Source organism: Phyllobates terribilis, unplaced genomic scaffold (assembly GCF_046119375.1).
Source record: "Phyllobates terribilis strain yellow unplaced genomic scaffold, ASM4611937v1 Scaffold_9__5_contigs__length_417890890, whole genome shotgun sequence".
NCBI classification, from domain to species: domain Eukaryota; kingdom Metazoa; phylum Chordata; class Amphibia; order Anura; family Dendrobatidae; genus Phyllobates; species Phyllobates terribilis.
The window spans coordinates 118,037,881-118,054,115 of NW_027362769.1; the positions used below are offsets into that span (position 1 = coordinate 118,037,881).

At 45.4% G+C, this 16,235-nt stretch overlaps 1 protein-coding gene across 2 annotated transcripts in view; it reads left to right on the forward strand.

Annotated features, from left to right (window-relative positions):
• Positions 1 to 16,235, forward strand: part of LOC141161742 (bile salt export pump-like) — a 151,975-nt gene that overhangs the window by 43,094 nt on the left and 92,646 nt on the right. For both annotated transcript variants that reach the window (XM_073647002.1, XM_073647003.1), the window contains 4 exons: positions 2,654 to 2,767; positions 3,986 to 4,096; positions 6,177 to 6,302; positions 8,433 to 8,636. In XM_073647002.1, the coding sequence (XP_073503103.1) occupies positions 2,654 to 2,767; positions 3,986 to 4,096; positions 6,177 to 6,302; positions 8,433 to 8,636 (555 nt within the window). The remainder of the gene's footprint in view (positions 1 to 2,653; positions 2,768 to 3,985; positions 4,097 to 6,176; positions 6,303 to 8,432; positions 8,637 to 16,235) is intronic.

The window sequence follows — 16,235 nt, forward strand, 5'->3', positions numbered from 1 at the left end:
CTTTTTGTCTTTGTGGGTTTCTTTTTACTTCCAATGACGATTTGTTTCAGTTTTCCAGCAGTCAAAAGGATATTCTTAAATGAATTGTAATCAGGGCTCTGGGGCTGCCATTTCTCTTGCTGCATCCTGAAACGAAGTGTCATCAGGGGTGACGCTAAGGTCACTTACCACAGCTTCTGTCACTGCCGTCTCCTGATGACGTCCTGTTTCAGAAGCGTCTGAAGAGTGGAATCCACCTCCAGTCAGAAATCTTACTCCAGTCCCTGGCTGGAGTAAGATTTCTGGCCTAAGGAATACAACAGGTCATTATGAATTAGACAAGCTGTGGCATCACGTCCCTTCAGTGCCCCCATCCCACCCGAGCTCCACCCGTTTTGGTGGAGCTGGGAGAAAATTTTGTGAAAACACAAAAACTCAAAAAAAACTTTGCAACCTTTCAAATCAATTTATGCCAGTTCTTTTTTTTTTTTCTTAAAGGGGTACTCCGGGGAGATAAAAAAAAATAGTACTGTCTCTGCCCTCATAAACTATAAAGATGAGATGCCCAGTGCACTTTAATTATCTTTAGAAGACTTGTAATTCCTTGTGACAGCAGCTGCTCCTCACTGCTCCCCCCTCCCGTCTGGGACAATACGTTACACAACAGTGTGCAGCTCCCCCCTCTGGGCCGGGGAACAAGTAATCAGATCACAGATATCAAGGTATCATTTTATTCAGCTTCCTATAACCTACATGTCCCCATATAGACGGCTTAGGGAAGTTGATGTTACTGACAGATGCCCTTTATAAGGCTGTATGCAAGATGGGCCCTCTAGTGGAGACCGCAGACAGAGAGTTTATGTATGCATATAAGTATCTGGAGCTGTGTACCAGAAACTCAAAGCACTATAACGATATATTGAGACATTAATTAATGAAGAATTTTGCACCTGAAAATTACATGATGATTTAAAGTGGAAATTCATTCTTTTATTCCAAGCCTTACTGATCCTGAGCTATGTGCATTTTTATTAGGCCTTTATAAAAGGGGCTGTCCTAAAAGATAGTACCTTTACATTATGTACCAGATCCTAAAAAAATTTAGAGGCTACTTTATGAGAAATCCAAAAAGAATATACCTGCAGTAAATGGAAAGTTAATTATGCAGAGCCACTGACTACAATTTTAAGACGGTCTTCTGGCTTTTATTTGTGACTTTTATACTTGTGCACTTTTTTTTTCATAAAACGGATCTACATTATTTACGTTACTTAATACTGGGTATGTTTTTACAAGATCTTTGTTTTTGAAAAGAATAATAAAAGCAATTTGCTAATCACTTTATTACTTGAAGAATTAACTTTCCTTACACACTGATGCTTAATTTCTTCTTTCAGATAGTAATATACGACTAATTAAAATGGTAATGAGCATTTTAATGTGTCACTTTATGACAGTAGTAAAAATAACAGTGTACCGACCATTACAATAGATGTAGACTCATGTAATGTCTTTCTTTTCCATGTATTTAAAGACATTTTAACATGTATGCTGGTGGGCAGGAGCTCAGGGTTTCCGACCTGATTTTCAGATTATTCTGGGCAACTTAGCAAAATAAATAATTAAGGGACAACCAACATTTTTTATAGATATTTTGGAACATCATAGTGAATGCTATAAGCTATAAGTGATATACAGGGTGGGCCATTTATATGGATCCGCCTACATTAAATGGGAATGGTTGGTGATATCAACTTCCTGTTTTTGTCACATTAGTATATGGGAGGGGGAAAACTTTTCCAGATGGGTGGTGACCATGGCGGCCATTTTGAAGTCAGCCATTTTGGATCCAACTTTATTTTTTTCAATGAGAAGAGGGTCATGTGACACATCAAACGTATTGAGAATTTCATAAGAAAAACAATGGTGTTCTTGGTTTTAACATAACTTTATTCTTTCATGAGTTATTTACAAGTTTATGACCACTTATAAAATGTGTTTAAAGTGCTGCCCGTTGTGTTGGATTGTCAATGCAACCCTCTTCTCCCACTCTTGACACACTGATAGCAACACCGCAGAAGAAAGGCTAGCACAGGCTTCCAGTATCCGTTGTTTCAGATGCTGCACATCTCGTATCTTCACAGCATAGACAATTGCCTTCAGATGACCCCAAAGATAAAAGTCTAAGGGGGTCAGATCGGGAGACCTTGGTGGCCATTCAACTGGTCCACGATGACCAATCCACTTTCCAGGAAACTGTTCATGTAGGAATGCTCGGACCTGACACCCATAATGTGGTGGCGCACCATCTTGTTGGAAAAACTCAGGGAACGTGCCATCTTCAGTGCATAAAGAGCGCAACACATCATCATGTAGCAATTTCAGATATCCAGTGGCATTGAGGTTTCCATTGATGAAGAATGGCCCCACTATCTTGGCACCCCATATACCACACCATACCATCAAGATACGAATAATTTACTGTAAACGGCAAATTGATTCGAATTAGAACCCAGACAAAGCAGAAGCAAGAAAAATACTTACAAGCGGCTAAAAGAAAAAGACGTTACTTCACATTATTAACATGTATTATTCACATGTAATGCAGATTTCTGTAAAAAACAAAAATGATGTTGGACAGGTTACTCTTAATAATTTTTTTTCTTTGTTGTAGGTGTTTTTTGGTGTGTTGGTTGGTGCCCTGAGTCTTGGTCAAGCATCGCCTTGCTTGCAGGCCTTTGCATCAGGACGAGGAGCAGCCACAAACATTTTTGAGACCATTGATAATGTAAGTTTACTTCTATCTGGGTATAGAGAAAATGCTGAATAATTATTCAAATTCCTATAAAGATAGTATGTCATAGAGTCATAGAGGAGGTTCCTCTGACGCATCGTGCCTATTCTTCACATGGAGTACCATTTATCTGAGTGGCTGGGATGTAATTTAATATAAGGGGGTGGTCAGGGGGCAATTGTTTAACTTGTGTACTGTTTGCTATTGTGCCATTTGTGTGTTGCACATTTTGTGTTCATATTGAGTATGTATATTTAAGACTGTAATCGACAAGCAATATAAGTCAACTGGAGGCCATTGCCTATGAAGGACAGACTAAAGGTTCTTTCAGATGTCCGTGAAAATCGGTCCGATGTTGGATCACAATGCACGGACTGGACGCACATCTCCTGAATCGACAGTGACAGCTGCATATAAATATATGAAGCTGTCACGCTCAAGTCAGATGTGCGGCCAGTCCGTGCATTGCAATATCATGCACTTGTTGCTTATTTTGTTCCCTTGTGGATTTGAACCATTGAAACATTTGGCTATGTTCACATGGAATGATTTTGCAGCTTTTTTTTGCAGCCAAAACCTGCTTTCTTGGCAGTAAAAACACTGGTTTAAAAAAAAAAGGTTTTGCTACGTTTATTTTTTGGTGCGATTTTGCTGCGGTTTATTTTTGCTCTTCTTTTTGGTGAGTGTGGATTACATGTGTTTGTTTTATTTACCAAAAATGCAGCCAAACCCATTTGCTACTTTTTTTGCTGCATTTTTACATGCATTTTTTTTTCATTCGTTTGAATGGGTTTAAAATGCTGCAGAAATGCTGACATATAACACATTTAAAATAAATGCTGCAATGCTCAAATTTAGTCAGGAGGAAAAAAAAAACGTGTACATGAGATTTCTGAAATCTCATGGCTTTTGCTGGTACTATAAAATGCAGCTTCTTTTCTGCCGTAAAAAAATGCAGCAAAAAAACACTGCAAAAATTGTAAAAATAGCCTTTTTTTTTTAAATCTGAATTTTTTCAGCGTTTTTGCTGCGTTTTTCACTTAGTCAAAAGAATGGAAAGAAAATGCACATAAAAAAGCATCAAAAACACGCATCTTTTATGCAGCGTTTCTCCGGCCAACATTTTTCTGCTGCAAAAAAATTTGCACGACATGTGCACGTACCCTTATAGGGAAAAAATATGGTGTAACATCTCTATGTGGTTCTATACAGGAGCCACAAATTGATTGTATGTCAGAAGAAGGATACAAACTGGACAAGGTCAAGGGAGAAATAGAATTCCATAACATTTCTTTCCATTACCCGTCTAGACCAGAGGTCAAGGTAAGATGTCTTCTTCCATTCAATATTTCTAGTACAGTTGTTTTGCATTCAAAAGTTACTATAGAAAAAGAGCACTTATCATTCTGAGAATTTTCAGAATGAGGCATGTTGTGTGAGATAAGTACTTACAAGAAGAAAATGTATACATGTATACCAGGAAAACTTCTCATCTACTGGTAATTAACGAGTAATGGAAGAACGAAGCAGCCTTAAGGCCACCAGTCCATTTTGTTCAACAAGAGAAAGATTAAAAATTCAAAATAGTAGCAGGGATACTTCACATGACTTATAGTTTTGACCGGGTGCCCCTGACTCCAGACCAGCCCCACTTTTAACTTTATCGCTGTCGACAAGACCGGATACGATTGGGTCCTGTAGGAGAGCAGGTAGCCATTAGCTCCTTACCCCACCGTTCTCCATACTGTAAGCCACAGGTTGCAGTAGACCTATGGCCAAGATGTTGACGACGAGGAGTAGGTGGCACAATTATGTCATTGCATTCAGCAATCTGTTTGCAGGGGAGAAGAAGATTCTGTTGCTTGGATTACTTGAGTATGAATTTTATTTTTTGGCATTATTACTTTTGTGGCATCAGTACTTCTTAAGTGAGCACTGAGGGGGCATTGATAATTTATAAAGGGGACACTCAGGGGACATTATTTATTTTAAGAGAACACTCAGAGCATCATTGCTGGGTTAGGAGGCATAATACTTGCCTTACCCCGGATGCTGGCAACCCACGCTATGCTACTGCCCACTGTGAAGACACATCGCCCATAGGTATACCACGAGTAGTTTTATTGTATACCTTTCCGTATAGTACTATAGTATTACATACTGGAAAAGAAAAGTATACAGATACTGTGAGTCAAGAAGACACTTTTGGCTTCTGTAAGGCAAAGGGAGTCCTATGGATGCGCATGGAGTTTTGAACATGCCAACTATAGCGTAGTGTGAACAAGAAGTTGTTTGGCCAGCATTCATTAATTATTAATCACAGTAAGAATGTATATTTTTTTCTTTATTAAAAAGGTTGTCCACTACACTACATATTGCCCCCATCGATGTAAACAATGAAAATAAGATTTTTTGTAATTACCTTGCACTGTCATTCTTGCCTGTGAGCGGCGCTATCGCTGACCGCTCACAGGCATCACGTGACCCCGGCTGCAGCCGGCTCTGGCATCCGCTGATGTCACGTCCAGTTCCGGCTGCAGCCGGGCGTGACCCAGTGACGCGCTCCCCCTGATTGATGGGCTGTGGGCAGGGTTTCACCGCATTTCACAGCCCAGCATCTACCGCGCTTTCCCAATGAATGCAGAGAAGAGGGAAAGCGCACGGTGGATGCTGGGCAGTGACGTGCGGTGAAACCCCGCCCACAGCCCATCAATCAGGGGGAGCGCGTCACTGGGTCACGCCCGGCTGCAGCCAGAACTTGACGTGACATCATTGGATGCCAGAGCCGACTGCAGCCGGGGGTCACATGATGCCTAGTGAGCGATCAGCGATAGCGCCGCTCACAGGCAAGAATGACAGTGCAAGGTAATTACAAAAAATCTTATTTTCATTGTTTACATCGATGGGGGCAATATGTAGTGTAGTGGACAACCTCTTTAACAGTGGTTCATATTCATAAAACACAAACTACTTATTTGTGACTCTGTATAAGAACATATGGCATCACAATTAGTGATGAGCGAGTATGTTCTGTTAACCCTTTCGGCGAGCATGCTCGGGCGAACACTGAGTATCTTCGGAGTGCTCAGGTGTTATGTTTCAGTCTCTCTGTGTGCATGATTTGCGACTGTTTGACAGCTTTAATACATGTGAGGAATGTCAATTTCTTAGGCATTCCTCACATGTAATAAAGCTGTCAAACAGTCGCAAATCATGCACACGGGAGTGAGTGAAACATAACACCTGAGCATGCTGAAGATACTCAGTGTTCGCCCGAGCATGCTCGCCGAAAGGGTTAACAGAACATACTCGCTCATCACTAATCACAATAAGAGGCATCAATTAATTCATAAAATTTGTTTATTCCTAAAGTAACTACTACAATATATTACAATTTTCTCAGATTTTAGACAAAGTAAACATGATTGTTAAAACTGGAGAGACCACAGCATTTGTTGGACCCAGTGGAGCTGGAAAAAGTACAACAATTCAACTTATTCAGCGCTTCTACGATCCTGATGAAGGCATGGTGAGTGCTGTCCAAATCTCGATGGGATAACTCTAGGCTTGTAATGCCATCTTAGGCTTTTCTGTAAAAGCTGTTTATTCCATTTTTTACTAGTGGAGGGGTTTTTGATATATAGTCATCCCGGCATGTAGAGATTTGGTTTGGTTGTGATTAGGATTTGAAAATATGAGGAATTGGCTTTGATTGCCATGAGTATTAATTCAATAAATTGCTTATATCTTTTTTCAAAGTATCTGTTTCAACACTTTAGTTTCTTATAACTTTTATTTTTTTTAATACTATTTTTTATTATAATTCACTTGACCAATACATTTATATGCAATTTTTAAATTTTGCAAACTACATGTGCAATTAAAAAGAATAGATCTCAAAAAATTCTTAGAAAGAAAAAACAATCAGAAAAATGTCAAATAGTTGCATGTCTTCATTTCCCTCCTAGTTCCTTTTTCCCTCTTAGTTTCTAATATACATACTTGACAACTTTTTACCATGCCCATCTGAAAATACAATTTCTCCTTAAAACCTCTTCTGAAACCCATAACCCTTCACATCTCTTCCATGCCCATGTACATTCAAGGCTGAAAGTGTTGGCACCCTTTAAATTGTTCCCAAAAATTAAGTATTCTCCCCAGAAAATTATTGCAATTACACATGTTTTGTTATACACATGTTTATTTCATTTGTGTGCATTGGAACAACACAATAAACCATAGAAAAAAGGCAAATAGGACATAATTTCACACTAAACCCCAAAAATGGGCCGGACAAGATTGTTGGCACCCTCAACTTATTGTTTTGTTGCACACCCTTTGGAATAAATTACTGCAATCAATCGATTCCTATAACCATCAGCAAGCTTCTTACACCTCTCAACTGGAATTTTGGACCACTCTTCTTTTGCAAACTGCTCCAGGTCTCTCATATTTGAAGGCGCCTTCTCCCAACAGCAATTTTAAGTTCTCTCCACAGGTATTCAATGGGATTTAGATCCGGACTCATTGCTGCCACTTCATAACTCTCCTGCACTTTGTATCCATCCATTTCTGGGGGCTTCTTGAAGTATGTTTGGGATCATTGTCCTGCTGGAGGACCCATGACCTAAGACGCAAACCCAGCTTTCTGACACTGGGCACTACATTGCAACACAAAATCCTTTGGTAATATTCAAATTTCAGGATGCCTTGCACAGAGTCAAGGCACTCAGTGCCAGAGCCAGCAAAACAACCCCAAAACATCTTTGAACCTCCACCGTATTTGACTGTGGGTACTGTGTTCTTTTCTTTGTAGGCCTCATTCCGTTTTTGGTAAACAGTACATTGATGTGCTTTACCAAAAATCTCTATGTTGGTCTCATCTGTCCACAAGATGCTTTCCCAGAAGGATTTTGGCTTACTCACGTATATTTTGGCAAACTGCAGCCTAGCTTTTTTAAGTTTCTGTGTCAGTAATGGGTCCTCCTGGGTCTCCTCCATAGCATTTCATTTCATTAAAATGTCGACAGATAGTTCACGTTGATGCTGATGCACTCTGAGCCTGCAGGACATAAAACATGGAAAGAAGCCTGCAGGAAATAAACATGTGTATAACAAAACATGTGTAATTGCAATAATTTTTTGGGAAAAATACTTCATTTTCTGGAATTATTTAAAGGGTGCCAACACTTTTGGCCATGACGATATTTGGGTCCAGAAACCTGCCTTCTTTGAGATTCTAGGAGGCTTGGGCTGTGCAAACTCTTTTGACAGTCCAAGAGGTCCCCAGCTCCCTCCCCCTTCCTTTTTTTCCTGGCACCTCCTGGATGTTTAAAGAAGATTGGCAAGTATACTAATGTATAAGGTGTCATGAGACTCCGGCTCAAATCTCTAGCTCACAACCTCCATAACAGACCCGAAAACTGTACTGCCTGATTAGCGCACCCAGTGATAATAATACTCCAAAAATAGATATTTATTCTTGTGAAAGTTAATCTTTGGCAACCATTAGTTTGCTAAATATTGGTATACCAATAAATATTGGTATTTTAACAGATTTTTTTAGCTATAGATGTGGCCACGCTAATGATAAATATACGGAGGCATCTTGAGTCTACTGCTCATCTTGGTAAGTTTGGCCTCTCCTTGAATCTAATAGGTGACCTTGGATGGACATGACATACGCTCACTAAACATTCAGTGGCTGCGCTCTTTGATTGGCATTGTGGAGCAGGAGCCGGTCCTGTTTGCTACAACAATTGCAGAAAACATCCGCTTTGGTAAGGACAGTGCAACTATGGATGATATCATCACAGCAGCAAAAGAAGCCAATGCCTACAACTTCATCATGGACTTACCACAGGTTGGTTTTCTGTAAATTTCATCAAAATATGAGAAGAATTTAGCAACGTTTTAGAAAAATATTCCATACAACCACAAGACTTATAATAGATGGGAAATACTGTAAAATCCTCATCTGTCTCTGTTTATACTACTTAACATATGGGTTCTCTCGTTTGAGTAACATAAAAGCTAGTTGTGATGGCCTTAAAGAAATTTTCCTACAGCTTGATCTTTGCTTCTATTGTCTATTGTATGCTTTTAGGGACAAGATAGATGTAGACCACAATATTGGTCATCAATGATATGTTATTTAAAGGGATTTTATGATATTTAAAGCACCACTCCAGCGTTGTTTTTTTCAGCACTGGAGTGGCGTTTTAAATGTAAGCCCCCTACCCCCATTATTATATTTACCTTATGGCGGCTTTACCTTTTACCGATGCCTCACTGCTCCCACGGCGCCATCTTGTGCCTGTAACATCTGACTGTCCGGAAGTCAGAAGTTATGTCACAAGAGCTCAATGCAAGTCTATGAGAGCCAGAACGAGGTTCTCATAGAGATGTATTCAAAAGTGACCTCCATGGAACTCTGGAGCTGCCAGCAGGTCACTTTTCGCCGGAGACCAACGGGAGCGATGCTGGAAAAGAATAAAGGCAGCGGCAGGTGAGTATGAGACAGGGGGCTTACATTTAAAGCACCATTCCAACGGTGCAATAAAAACAATGGTGGAGAGGTGCTTTAAAAGCTAGTTGCTTCTGCTCATTGCAAATCAGCCCCATGCAAGTGAATGTAGGAGTTCAACTCTTAGCACCATCGTAATTATTGACTGAAGGAACTGCGATGTTAGGACCAGGCAAACTTTCTACATTTTGCTTTCGCTGTGCTGCAGGAAACAGGCATGGCCACTGTAACATGTACAAAACAGCGATCACTGGAGTGCCTTAACCCCTTCAATCAGCTGATCAATTAGGAATGCTCAAAGCCGGTTTCCCAGTTCTCTCACATTCATGGCCTATCTTAAGAATGAAAATCAATATCAAGAAAATACCCATTAAGTTTTAGTTCACAGTAGGTTGGCCCAAAGACATGACCTTCATGAAATAAGTACATCGGAATTACTTGCCTACTACTAATCCATAACTGCCTTTCTGTTGCTCCCTGCCAGCATGTGATCTTCTGCTTGACAAGCTCACGGGCTTGACTACACTGCAGGAAAACTTGGATCTAAGTAGGGAATAGAGACATGGAGGTGCTAGAACCAAGGGAAGTGCTTTGGCATGCCCAGAGCACTTAAGTTTAATTTACATTTGAATTAAAACAGATATTTTTTTCATCAGGAAGCAAAAGATTGCAGAAATAAAGGTATGGAATTGTCTTTCAGAGAGTAATATGACCATATATTGTAGATAGGGCCAGCCTCAGCACACGGCGCACCCGGGCAAGTGCCGGGGCATGAGTAGGCGGGGGGCCCACTCACCGTCGGGCAAGCTGGCGCGGTGTCAGCGCCCACTCCCCCCCCGCTTGCTCAGGGCCCCAGCTAAATACTTACCTCTCCCCGTGCTTCCGCAGCAGCTCCAGTCTCCTCCGACGCTGCTGCACTGTGACGTCTCAGGTCAGAGGGCGCGGTGACGTCTTTACACCGCGCTCTCTCCTGAGCCGTCACAGCGCAGAGCGGCAAGATGCCGGCGATGCTGAGGAGTCCGGAGCAGTGGCAGCAGGTGAGAAGTGAGGCGAGTATTTGATTTTTTTTTTTATATGTATGGAGGCATGGGGCATTATATGGTGGGGGGGAACAAGTGACATCCTGCATGGGGCAATATATGGGGGGGACAAGTGACATCCTGCATGGGCCATTATATGGGGGGGAACAAGTGACATCCTGCATGGGACATTATATGAGGGGGTGACATCCTGCATGGGGCATTATGTGGGGGCCAGTATCCTGTATGGAGCATTACATTGGGACCAGTATCCTGTATGGAGCGTTATATGGGGACCAGTATCCTGTATGGAACATTATATGGGGACCAGTATCCTGTATGGAGCATTATATGGGGACCAGTATCCTGTATGGAGCGTTATATGGGGACTAGTATTCTGCATGGAGCAATATATGGGGCCCATAATACTGTATGGAGGACTATACTGTCCGGTCTGCATTGTGCGCTGCGAGGATTCGCCGGTTTCTGACCTATTGTGGAATTTACAATAGATATCACTCATGTAATGTAAGAAGTGAAATCTTTGCATTGTACTATATATATATATTTCTCTTCGGTATCTGTGCATCATGAATCGTGGTATGTGTTAGAGGGGCCACTGAGACTCTTTCGCCTGGGGCCCACAAAAACCTGGAACCGGCCCTGATTGTAGATAGTTTGGAGTGGCTCCTGGTGATAGATCCCCTTTAAGAAAAGATCATTATTCAGATGTTAAATCGTTTTATAAATGCAGCATGAAAATATGAATTATGACTTCCTAATTATGTACTTGCTCAGTTTCTGGAACATAAGGTCCATTACATCTTGTATAGATGACAGTTCAACATCTGGAGCTGAGTGGAATTGATTGTTTTTTAGAATCGACATCCATAACTTGTGGCTGAGTTATCACTGTTTGGGGGGAGGATATTTCTTCTTTCTCCAAAACTGATATCTGATCGATATCTGACTCATGCAGATTAATATTTTTTTGGTCGGTAGCTACTCAGATGGGGAGCATTCGAGTAATTGTAATTTTTATAACAGTGGTCCCTGAGACTACCCATCTGATGGAATTAAGAATGGCTCACTAACCAAAACTGGTGTTTGCTCACCTGGTACTGATGACAGATTAATGCTAGATTCTGGTTATTCAGTAATCTGGAAAAGTGACGATTTGAAGGTTGCCTCTCCGTAGGCTTCTTGACTTTTGCTTTTTTTTCATGTGATATATCTACTTCTTAACTCTCATATTTATTATTTGAGGCTTTGAATTTATTTTAACTTTGTGTAGCCGTACACTTTTTGCCTAATAAACTTTTCCTGTGAAGTTTGTCTCCTTACATTAATAATATCTGAATTTCTTCTTCCTAGTCTCCTCCTTCTTAGTTAGTTCCTTTTTCATTTCTTTATCCTTGTGCTATTATCTTCATATTCTTCCTCACTTTCTACAAGTTTATGAGCTATCATCATTCCTTGGCTTCCTTTCATGAAGATCTATTTTGTGTCTAGCTTTGCTACATTGACTACCCTGGTGTGAAGCATATCCTTAATAAACCTATCCTTTTCTTGTGTAAAATTTTTAATATGTGATCGCAAGTATATGTTCATGTGATGAACACTGGGAGTGTAGGAACAGCAGAATGCTATTGATTATGTAGCACCCTGAGGATTCGGCTGCTACAGGGGTATTGCACCTCAACCCAGAGGTGTGATATTCCACTCCCGGGTAAGGAAGGAGTGTGGAACTGAGCTCAGATAGACTGCATGCACTACATACATCCCATTCCAGAGGAGCAGGCCGACGGCACTCCCACTTAGAAATGTGCAGGTGCGACCGAGCCTGTTCCTGGCTGGAGTGGGAGGGGGGAGGAACATCCCATGTAGTGTAGGGGCAGATAGGGGGAGCAGTCTGGGTAGTGGTAGGAGCTCATTGGGTGCTGGTCACCTGAGCTCACACATAGAGGGTGTATATAAGGTGGGCACCAACTAGGATCAGGGTCAGACGCAGAGAATAAGTCAGATGCAGAGGACAAGCCTGCAGAAAGAGAGAGAGAAAGAAACAACAGCCCTGGAGAGAGAGTGGAGTAAAGAAGGAGACCCAGAGGGGGACAAAGAAGGGACCCAAGAACCCAAATAAGAACACCGGGTGAGGAGTCAGCAGAAGGGTACCGGAACCCAAGCTGGTGGGGGTAAAGACATTCCCCAGCCAGAGACCGGAGACCGTGGGCAGAGTCTGTCACGGTCACCCACTACATTCACCCTGAAGGCACACCACATGGAGGGTCAGGGAACCTGAGGCCAAAGGTTGCCCAACAGAAGGCCCGAGGGAGCTGGATTTAGGTGAATCACTGGTGGGGACGGCTGAAGGAAGGACAGAGGGAGAGCTCAGGGCCACGCTCCGGACTTGTTTGGGGGTTGGCCGGATCCAGGACCTGGTGGACGCAGCACGGCTCGGGAGGTCACTTGGAGCTAGAGTGACCAGGAACATCTGCAGTAAGTAAAGACCCTTAACTGCACTACCCGAGTCTGTCATCATTACCGGCTGCACCGCACCACCACAACCCCCATCCTCTGCGCCTGTCCCCTCTGAGGCTATACCCCTCCCGTTGGGGGTTATCCCACCAAGCTGCGCATCCACCATCAGCCTCAGCGGACCCTGCTGCAGCGGCGGCCACAGTGACCGCATCACAACGGGTGGCGTAGTCGACACAACGAACTTTAATAACATCAGTAAAGACTGCCACATAACACTGAGCTTGACGCCCTGGGCACGGGACCGGGTCACAGCCGCTCGGAGACTACAACCCCCCATCTGATCCGGTGCCGGGTATTCCCCTCAAAAAGGAATATGTCCCAGGGGGCGCGTCAACTTTGGCGTAGTCGGCAGGATTACGTGCCCGCAACACCCGGGTACTGCGTGCCTGAAGAAAAGTGCAAGTTTACCTCAGAAAAAAGACTCCTGCCGGTTCCGGAGGGTCCACGCCATCGGACTCCATCACCAGTCGTTTCCCGCCGATTGTCCGCCATTTCCAGCTTGTTCCCGCCATCTGCCGAGTTTCCCGCCACTGGGAAGCGATTCCCGCCAAAACCGCAGATTTCCCGCCTTGGAAGAGCAGCGGACGCCATTATGGGCGTGCCAAAGGAGGGCAAGAGGCCACCTCCCATCGTGGGCCGGGACAGAAAATGGCGCCAAAAGTGGAAACCGCCCCCACCAACAGAGACTGTGATGCTGGAGGTGTCTGTCAGCGTGAAAGAACTCCCCCTGGAGCTGACAGTCACTGAGTTGCCCCGGGACCGCCCTCGAAGTGGGAGGAGACGAAAGAGAAGAGAAAAGATGGGTGTCGCTTGGAGCAGTCGAGAACGAGCGCACCCGGAGGCAAGGTGTCCAGAGCAAGAGCACCCGGAGTCGAGGAGAGAAAGAGTAGACCCGGGAATGGAGCGGCAGCAGTGCAGCACCGGCCCGCTGGCCAGGAGCCTGCAGAAGGAAGAAAGAGGAGAGCAGAGCAGCACCGGCCCGCTGGCCAGGAGCCTGCCGGAAGCAGAGCAGAGCAGCACCGACCCGATGGTCAGGAGCCTGCTAGAGTCAACAACCCCGCTAGGCTTAGCGGAGATCCTGGCGCAGCTTCCCCGAGATCGGGAGTGCGCGCGGAGTGCCCTGGAGGGCCTCGCGGGAAGGATGGCCCGAGTGCAGAGGGAGATCCTGGCGGAGTGGGGCCGGGAGATGGCCCAGCAAGCTGGAATCCGTCCACGGAACCCGCTCCCTTGGAAGAAAACACCGACTACCTCTGCGGATGACGCGGGAGGACCCAAGGCCGGAGACGGCGCAGAAGAGGGAGCGAGACATATGGCAGCAGGTAAGGGGGACGCCTATACCCCATACCAGAAGACCACCCACCTGCCCCAGCTCCCCGTCGCAGAGCCCGAAAGTCCCCCTGCCGTACCCGAGACCGCCATGACATCGCCACCGACTAGGCCCCGACCGGAAGCCGCCGTCGCGACCCCAGTGACGTCACGCGTCGTGACCCGGAGCGTGGCGCAGGAAGAAGAGCCTCCGGCCTGGTCACAGGGCCTAGCGTTTCCGGGCGCCGCATCCAAAGCAGAGCCATCTACCTCCGCGGAGCCTCCGGCCTGGTCGCAAGGCCAGGTAACCCAGGGCGCCGCCGTCCTAACGGTGCCCTTCACCTTCCAGGTGCCCCAGGCCTGGCCGCAAGGCCTGGGCAACCCGGGCGCCATCACCACCGCGCCCGCGCCCGCAATACCAAGGGTGCCACACCTGGGGGAGGACCTCTTCGGCCAGCTCACATGGCCGGACGGGCGGCCCTTCATTAGGCCTGAAGGGTACCCTGAACTAGAGCGGCAGCAAAGACTAGGGCCCTTGTGTGAGCCCCTAATCCCGGCTCCGAAGCCCGTGACTCGGGTCTCGCCTCCACTCGAGGAAGCCCAGTTCGTGTGGGACCCCACGGGAGAAGATTTGATGGGGTTCACCGGAGAGACTCGGGCAGCTGCAGCAGAGCGTACCGAGTGTTGCCGTCAACAGCTGGCAGAGTTCAAGAGAGAGCGGGAGGAGAGGCGGGCCAGAGAGCAATGGGCCCGGACCCGCAGCGCGGAGCAAAAGAGCCGGACCAGAAGGGACCCCCGTGCAGCAGATCGTCCCCGTACCATCGGGACGGTAATAAAGTTTAATGCGCAGCATGGGTGGGGCTTCATAAAGGACCAGAACACCATGGGTGACGTCTTCGTTACCCGACGGGATGTCGAGTCTCACCTGCCAGAGGGTCACAAAGGCCGTGACCTCTACGTCGGTGACGAGGTAACGTTCACCCGGCACAAGTGTGCCAAGGGACCTTACGCCCTCCACGTGCATCGCCTGACAGAGGAGGAGTTGCGGTGTAGGGAGGAAGAGCCAGAAGACCCGGACGGGTTCAAGGCTAGGAGGTACTACGATTAAGAACAGTAGTAAAGAAAAACTGTATAAAGTTACCCGTCGGGGTACCCAAGTAACCGTGGCTGCTTTGAAGTTTAGTCCCCGTTGGGACCAGTGAACAGTTTAACCCGTGTGTCCCTTACCCAAACCAGGCTGAGGACTGTGAGCAGCCATCCCTTTCCCTTACCTGGCCGGGGACTGAGAACGGCCAAAACTTCCCTGTAAATAGTTGCGCTTCCTAAGGCGCCCCCTACTGGTTTTATAAGGAACTGCTTTTCAAAAGACTGTCGCACTTTACCTGGTCACGAGTTGCACGGTGACCAGAGGAGGAAGAAAGAAAGAGACGACGAGAAAGTTTTATGTTTTATATGTTTTATATGTTGTGTTTATGAAAAAAAAAAAAAATGTATGTTTTGGTGTTGTTTTATGTCTTTACAGCCCGAGGACGTGCTGTGATTTACCAGGGGGGAATGTAGCACCCTGAGGATTCGGCTGCTACAGGGGTATTGCACCTCAACCCAGAGGTGTGATATTCCACTCCCGGGTAAGGAAGGAGTGTGGAACTGAGCTCAGATAGACTGCATGCACTACATACATCCCATTCCAGAGGAGCAGGCCGACGGCACTCCCACTTAGAAATGTGCAGGTGCGACCGAGCCTGTTCCTGGCTGGAGTGGGAGGGGGGAGGAACATCCCATGTAGTGTAGGGGCAGATAGGGGGAGCAGTCTGGGTAGTGGTAGGAGCTCATTGGGTGCTGGTCACCTGAGCTCACACATAGAGGGTGTATATAAGGTGGGCACCAACTAGGATCAGGGTCAGACGCAGAGAATAAGTCAGATGCAGAGGACAAGCCTGCAGAAAGAGAGAGAGAAAGAAACAACAGCCCTGGAGAGAGAGTGGAGTAAAGAAGGAGACCCAGAGGGGGACAAAGAAGGGACCCAAGAACCCAAATAAGAACACCGGGTGAGGAGTCAGCAGAAGGGTACCGG